The sequence below is a fragment of the Staurois parvus genome, unplaced genomic scaffold (assembly GCF_062004578.1).
Source record: "Staurois parvus isolate SC_StPar_1 unplaced genomic scaffold, SC_StPar_1.0 ptg002113l, whole genome shotgun sequence".
NCBI classification, from domain to species: domain Eukaryota; kingdom Metazoa; phylum Chordata; class Amphibia; order Anura; family Ranidae; genus Staurois; species Staurois parvus.
Genome location: NW_028319909.1, coordinates 835,507 through 843,907, shown reverse-complemented (window position 1 = coordinate 843,907; position 8,401 = coordinate 835,507). Strand labels below are relative to the sequence as shown.

Below are 8,401 nucleotides of genomic sequence, written 5' to 3'. Positions count from 1 at the left end.
GCGTACAAGTATTACAACCCCTGTCAGGTTTATGTTGATGGCTGTATCTTACTAGGGAGGGCCAACTTGTTTGTCCTGGTGACTCTTTTAACTTGAGGAAAATTCAAAATGTTATGTTTTTTTAATTGAGACAGAATTTTTTGAAAAAAATCTTTTGCTGAGACCTTTTTTGGTGACTGTCCATATGACTTTGGATATATTTCCTCTCACTTCCTGTTAGTGAATGGGAAATCGTCCAAACTGATGGTTTGGAGATTTCTCTGCTCCATCCAAACTCTATACTCTTCACCATCCAAACTCTATACTCTACACCGATTCTCTGCTCCATCCAAACTCTATACTCTACACCGTTTCTCTGCTCCATCCAAACTCTATACTCTACACCGATTCTCTGCTCCATCCAAACTCTATACTCTACACCGATTCTCTGCTCCATCCAAACTCTATACTCTACACCGATTCTCTGCTCCATCCAAACTCTATACTCTACATCATTTCTCTACTCCATCCAAACTCTATACTCTACACCGATTCTCTACTCCATCCAAACTCTATACTCTACACCGATTCTCTGCTCCATCCAAACTCTATACTCTACACCGATTCTCTGCTCCATCCAAACTCTATACTCTAGACTGATTCTCTGCTCCATCCAAACTCTATACTCTACACCGATTCTCTGCTCCATCCAAACTCTATACTCTACACCGATTCTCTGCTCCATCCAAACTCTATACTCTACACCGATTCTCTGCTCCATCCAAACTCTATACTCTAGACCGATTCTCTGCTCCATCCAAACTCTATACTCTACACCGATTCTCTGCTCCATCCAAACTCTATACTCTAGACCGATTCTCTGCTCCATCCAAACTCTATACTCTAGACTGATTCTCTGCTCCATCCAAACTCTATACTCTACACCGATTCTCTGCTCCATCCAAACTCTATACTCTACACCGATTCTCTGCTCCATCCAAACTCTATACTCTACACCGATTCTCTGCTCCATCCAAACTCTATACTCTACACCGATTCTCTGCTCCATCCAAACTCTATACTCTACACCGTTTCTCTACTCCATCTAAAGCATAAAAAACATTTTTGCTATCGATGCACTTTGTTATTTATTTCAGGTACTTATATAGCACTGTCAATTAACACAGCACTTTACATATATATTGTACATTCACATCAGTCCCTAACCCTCAAGGGGTGTACAATCTAAGGTCTCTAACTTACATTCATACATACACATATTAGGGCCAATTTAGACAGGATCCAATTAACCTACCAGCATGTCTTTGGAGTGTGGGAGGAAACACACGCAAGCACAGGGAGAACATGCAAACTCCATGCAGGAGGCGCCATGGTCAGGAATCAAATCCATGACCCATACACTGGAAGGCAGACATGCTAACCACTAAGCCACTGTGCCACCCATGGCTGCTATGGCTCCATGCAAACTCTATACACCGATTTTCTACTCCATCCAAAGCATTAACCGTTTCAATACCGGGCAATTTTACCCCTTCCTGCCCAGGCCATTTTTCAGGTTTCAGTGCTCTCACACTTTGAATGACAATTGCGCGGTCATAGAACATTGTATCCAAACTAAAATTTTATCATTTTCTTCACACAACTAGAGCTTTCTTTTGGTGGTATTTAATCACCGCTGAGGTTTTTATTTTTTGCTAAATTAACAAAAAAAGACCGAAAATTTTGAAAAAAAACACGTTTTTCTTTGTTTCTGTTATAAAAGTTTACAAATAAGTAATTGTTCTTCATAAATTTAGGCCGAGATGTATTCTGCTACATGTCTTTGGTGAAAATAACCCAAATTAGGATGTATTATTCAGTCTGTAGGAAAGTTATAGAGTTCACAAACTATGGGATAGATCTGACTATTCACCAATCCTGAAGTACTGACAGCCAATCTAATTTCAGTACAGATATCCCCCAAATGTCAGGACAGTACAGATATCCCCCAAATGTGAGGACAGTACAGATATCCCCCAAATGTCAGGACAGTACAGATATCCCCCAAATGTCAGAACAGTACAGATATCCCCCAAATGTCAGGACAGTACAGATATCCCCCAAATGACCCCTTTTTGCAGAGTAGACAGTCCGACGTATTTCATAAGAGGAATGGCGAGTTTTTTGAAGTTGTATTTTTTTTGTCATAATTTTTTGGAAAATTTAAAAATTTAAAAAATTATTTTCACTATTTTGTTTTTTACATACTGTCACCAGTGCAGTACAGCGTCATCATATAACTGGCATGGCAGTGAACAGGGACACTGACTGGTGACAGTATGAAAAAAAAAATATATATATATTTTTTTATTTTTTTTTATTTTTTTATTATTTTTAATTTTTTATTACTTTTTTTATTTTTTTTTAAGATTTGTTTTCATATTTTACTAGGACCAAAGTAGTACAATGTTACCATAGTAACACTGTACTACTTTGGGGAAGTGATCAGTATTTTTTTTTTTTTTTTTACACAATTTGCTTATAGCAAAGAATTACTTTGCTATAAGCAAGCATTTACCTGAATGACATCGATTCATTCAGGTTTTTTTTTTTTTGTGCTTAGCTGTGATTTGGTCACAGCTAATCACATGACATGTGCATGTGATTAGCTGTGACCATTCACAGCTAGACACTAGTATACAATGGATGGCATGAATGAAGCCATCCATTGTATACAAATGTCATGTGACCTGCTGTGATTGGTCACAGCAGGTCACATGGTACCAGCAACGGGGGCTGGTACTCAGATCTGTCATCGGCCGTGTCCGAGGTACACGGCCGGTGACAGATTGCGCCGCTGCGAGGCTCTGCATTAGCGCAAACTGCGCATGTGCGGGTGCACGCCAAATGGCGTGCACCCGGAATGCCGATGCACTTTTGAAGCCGCCAAACGGCCATTGGCCGGGCGGCTAATGGTTAAAAACATATTTGCTATCGATGCACTTTGTTATGGTCCCTAAAGTAGCCAATCATTTTTATTTTTATACAGAAAAAGCATATACATTTGCAAATGTCGGCATATCATCCCTTAAAAAGTCTTTAAAGAATTCTACCACATTTAGCTTATTTCATGATCAGGTGAAAATCCACGTCTCTTTGGGTCGGTCAGATTGGTGTCCTCGGTGAAAGCCCTCTCAAATGCAGATTTGATGGCGCTCCAAAATTTTAGCTTGAAGTCTTTGCAAATGAAGACGTAGAGAAGAGGGTTGATACAGCTGTTTGAGCAAGCCATCAAGGTTGAAAAAAGTTGGCCAACATAAATCACAATCCAGATATTAGGATGCCATGTGTGGCTTCCATATGAAAACATGAGGGAAAATACATGGGTTGGAAACCAGCAAATAAAGAAGGAAATGATGACAGCAGCAATGACTTTGAATGGTTTGGTAGATGTTGATCTGTGGTTTCTTTGAATGTGCAAAAAGATCACAGTGTAACAGAAGATAATGATGGCAAAAGGTATAACAAACAGAACAATACATCTTATCATGAATTGTGCACGTTCCATTGCCCATTCTTTATAACAAGCCACAAAGTTATCATCACTATCATCTGCATGTGTATTTATCAAGTAAGATACATTGAGTAGAAGAGATACAATCCAAATTGCAAGAACAACTTTCACAGCCAGTCTCACGGTGCGATGGTTTTGACACCAAACAGGGAAGACTACGGAGATGCAGCGATCAATGCTGATGATGGTGAGTTGTAGGACACTGGCAGACATATTGAGATATGCTGAAAGAAGACAGAGCTTGCAGATGACGGTTCCAAAAGGCCACTGTCTGCCAAGGACAATGTAAGCCATGAGTAAGGGAAGGAAAAAGCAGAAGATAAAATCGGCTAAAGCTAAACTCAAGAACCAAACAGAGTTGACCGTCTTCTTCATCCTGAAGGCAGCAAACCAGATGACCAGACCATTTCCAGTGATTCCCAGCAAAAATATGCCAGATAAACCCACCATGTATGAAATACCAATTATTTTAAAGAAAGTATTATAGAATTCTTCATTTGTTTTAAATTCTTCGGTGGTGTTGGTCTCCATACTTCCAAACATGTCAAGATATGAAGTTTTCATACTCTGCAAAACCAAAATATGTAAATGTGTTTTAGGCAATATGTAACAAAGATACATTGCGGTTTCTGAAGACTGCTGTAGAAACATGACAACGAAATTGAAAACTGTATTCTTCCTGCACTTTTTTTTTTTTTTTTTGAAGTCCGCGAACGTGTGAAAAATGAAAAACCCGTAAGTGTACAAAAAACGTGCTAGTGCAAAACCAACACAAAAAAGTGCACTTAGGGGTGTGCTTTGTCCATCCCCCTGAAGGGGTTGGATCTCTACCCTGATCCCCCGGGGCACGAAGCTCCTGACAGGGACAAGGTTCCCATGTGGTCCACCTAGCCAAAAGGCCTGGCGGACCCCGTTCCTTGTGGCCAGCCTAAGCCAGCCACCAAGTACTTGGTAAGGGGGCTCTCCCAAAGAGAAAACCCCCTAGGGACAGGGGAGGAAGGAACCAAAAGGCCACACACCCTCCCCCTGCACTCTTCCTGCACTAGGGGAGTTGGCGTAAAAAAAGTGTAAATGGGCTGCAGTCACTGCTTGGCCTTCATGGGATGCACTTGCCTTGCTGCCCTCACAAGACTGGGGAGATCTAGGAGCACTGCAGGAACGATAACCAAACAGAGGCTTAGCCTGCGGATGTTCCATCATTCTTTCACATCTCATCGTTTTGTGGACTGTTTGTGCCGTACTCATGAGATGAATTTGGAGCTTTTATGATTTTGTGAGTATATTACTTACCTTTTTACATATTAAATATTTTAAAGGGTAACCTCCCTGGTGGTCTAACTAATCAATATTTTTGAATGTCAAAGCGGCACACTGTTTTGCATGGATATTTGTAGTTTTATATTGTAGGCCTGTAATTCTCAGGAATAACTCACTTAAATCTGTCCGAACAAGAGTCTAGTAATGATAAAGCTTGAAACAAGTTATCATAAATTATAATATAATAAAGAATTGTAACAAATAATAATAATATAATAATAATACATTTAATTCAATAATGTAATCAAACCAAAAACACGGAAATTTGAAATATAGCGCCAAGTTCGCACATCGCTGAGGTCAGTCGCAGAATCGTTTTCAGTGTCTGATGAGGAATTTCCCCCACAAATCATTATCACTCAATTCTGCAAGTGGTTCTGATTTACTATCGCTGTTCTCTAGCCGGTCTAAAACCGCTTTTGACCTAAAGAGACGCTTTTTGGACGCCATGGACGTTTCTCAGTTTCCAGGCAGAAAGAACAGTAAAAATGCAGGCAGGGCGCAAGACAAAGCACTCGGGACAAAATGTATGTGAAATGGTTTGATACAGTAATGTTATACTAACAGATTACAATGTATTGTGTGTATGTCATGATTTTAGTTTTTTGAATTTCCCGCTGGTTCCCCCTTCCCTCCGTACCTACACTCCCAGGGAAGGAAACCCGGAAGACGGATGCCAGCATCGGCCGGAGGACATGACTGGAGGACACAGCAGGAGGACATTTGGGGATCGCAGGACAAGGTAAGGATCGAGAGATCGCAGGACAAGGTAAGGATCGGGGGATCACAGGACAAGGTAAGAATCGGGGGATCGCAGGACAAGGTAAGGATCGGGAGATCGCAGGATGAAGTAAGGATCGGGGTATCTCAGGACAAGGTAAGGATCGGGGGATCGCAGGACAAGGTAAGGATCGGGGTATCACAGGACAAGGTAAGGATCGGGGGATTGCAGGACAAGGTAAGGATCGGGGGATCACAGTACAAGGTAAGGATCAGGGGATCGCAGGACAAGGTAAGGATCGGGGTATCGCGGGACAAGGTAAGGATCGGGGGATCGCAGGACAAGGTAAGGATCGGGGTATCACAGGACAAGGTAAGGATCGGGGGATCGCAGGACAAGGTAAGGATCGGGGGATCGCAGGACAAGGTAAGGATCGGGGGATCGCAGAACAAGGTAAGGATTGGGGGATCGCAGGACAAGGTAAGGATCAGGGGATCGCAGGACAAGGTAAGGATCGGGAGATCGCAGGATGAAGTAAGGATCGGGAGATCGCAGGATGAAGTAAGGATCGGGGTATCTCAGGACAGGGTAAGGATCGGGGGGATCGCAGGACAAGGTAAGGATTGGGGTATCACAGGACAAGGTAAGGATAAGGGGATCGCAGGACAAGGTAAGGATCGGGAGATCGCAGGATGAAGTAAGGATCGGGAGATCGCAGGATGAAGTAAGGATCGGTTTATCTCAGGACAGGGTAAGGATCGGGGGATCGCAGGACAAGGTAAGGATTGGGGTATCACAGGACAAGGTAAGGATCGGGGGATTGCAGGACAAGGTACGGATCGAGGTATCACAGGACAAGGTAAGGATCGGGGGATCGCAGGACAAGTAAAGGATCGGGGGATCGCAGGACAAGGTAAGGATCGGGGGATCGCAGGACAAGGTAAGGATCGGGGGATCGCAGGACAAGTAAAGGATCGGGGGATTGCAGGACAAGGTAAGGATCGGGGGATCGCAGGACAAGGTAAGGATCGGGGGATTGCAGGACAAGGTACGGATCGAGGTATCACAGGACAAGGTAAGGATCGGGGGATCGCAGGACAAGGTAAGGATCGGGGGGATCGCAGGACAAGGTAAGGATCGGGGGATCGCAGGACAAGGTAAGGATTGGGAAATCGTAGGACAAGGTAAGGATCAGGGAATCGCAGTACAAGGTAAGGATCAGGGGATCGCAGGACAAGGTAAGGATCGGGGGATCGCAGGACAAGGTAAGGATCGGGGGATCGCAGGACCAGCACTACAGTGTAATCCCGAGTGTGGCTTGGGTTACTGCTTTTGGTACTGTAAATGAACCTCGAGCCACACTCGGGATTACCGCTAGGAAGGTTAATGCACTAGGTCAGTGTTCCCTCCTGAAGAATTGTCATTGCTTTGTTACAGCACTACAAAGGCTTTATGTCAGATGAGAAAAGAAACCCAACACTAAATCAAAAAAATAGTAAAGACATATATCTCGTACATCTTTTTTGATGTATTATCAAGGAGGATTTTAAAGCTAACTTATCTCACCATAACCCCTAAATACGTTCTAAAATCTCCAATATAACAGTGCAAACAACTCCATTAAATAGAAAAAAATACAGTATACCTAACATAAGAATGGATCCTCTGTAAAAACTAAAATCAAAACATGCAAACAGAATTTAAGTAATATGTAGCAAAGGTACTGTGTGACCTCTGGAGATCACTGAAAAAACACCCTGACCAAGCAAACTGGGGGAAATTTCATCGGAATGGATTTTTCTAAACAATTTTTACTGTCTCGCTAGGGCAAAATGAAAAAGGAAGCACGGCATTAAATTAACAAATAATAAAGACAATATACTGTATATACTCTGTAAGCGATCACTTTGAAAAATGTATCCAAATGTCACTATATCGCGCCTGATGCAAAAAATTACCACCCAAATAGCAAAAATTAATAAAAGTTTGTGAAAACTTATTGCTGCCACTATACCTTGCTTTAAAGATCAAAATGTGAGTATCCCCCCAATTTAGTGAATACAAGCGGTGCATACACTCAGGAGTGTATTTACCACAAGGCAAACAAGGCACTTGCCTAGGGCGGCATTTTTCACGGGGGTAGCGCCTCCCCCCAGGAGAAGGGATGAAAGAAGGGACATGCACGCCATAGGAACCAAGTGGGATCCGAGAGAGGCTGTGGGCTGCTTGATGGTGTATGTAGAGACTGTGTCAGGAATGGACTTGCCAGTGGTGGTGGGACTCACCTGCCTTGTGGGCTGCAGTACCAGGGCTGGCCAGCGGGTGCTCTCAGCAACCAGAGGCTCACTCCTGCAATGAGCCATCACCTGAAGCTGATTACAACAGGTGTATTTAAGGAATGGCCAGGCCTGTGATCAGGACCTTGGTGTATGTTTCCCATGGGCCCCTGTACCTGCATCCTGTCTGCTTTCTGCCTGATCCAGATTCTGCTTCGATCCCTGACTCTGCATGAACTCCGCCTGTCCTGACCTCGGCTATTCCTGACTACTCTTCTGCCTGCTCTTTGTGCCCTGTCTGCCCGTTTGCTACCGACCCGGCCCTCCCGACTACGCTAAGTAATGTTTCTATTGTTATCTGTTGGAGGTTTGGGTTGGTTTGTTTGCACTGTGTTGTTGTTTAGTCTTGCACTGCGTCTATGTTTTGTTTAGTCTTTCCCTGTGTCAGTCCACACATTTCTGGTCATACCCGGATCCCTAACAGAACACCAAGGCCCTGATCACAGGCCTGGCCATTCCTTAAATACACCTGTT

At 43.2% G+C, this 8,401-nt stretch overlaps 1 protein-coding gene across 1 annotated transcript; it reads right to left on the bottom strand.

Annotated features, from left to right (window-relative positions):
• Positions 1-3,043: 3,043 nt before the first annotated feature.
• LOC149432683 (chemerin-like receptor 1) lies at positions 3,044-4,096 on the bottom strand. The gene has a single exon (XM_089664953.1). It carries the CDS (start codon positions 4,094-4,096, stop codon positions 3,098-3,100), a length of 999 nt encoding a protein of 332 aa, XP_089521079.1. The 3' UTR covers positions 3,044-3,097.
• Positions 4,097-8,401: the final 4,305 nt, after the last annotated feature.

Coding starts and splice junctions, on each gene's coding strand:
- LOC149432683 (XM_089664953.1), bottom strand. CDS start 4,096: ATGTTTGGAAGTATGGAGACCAACACCACCGAAGAATTTAAAACAAAT.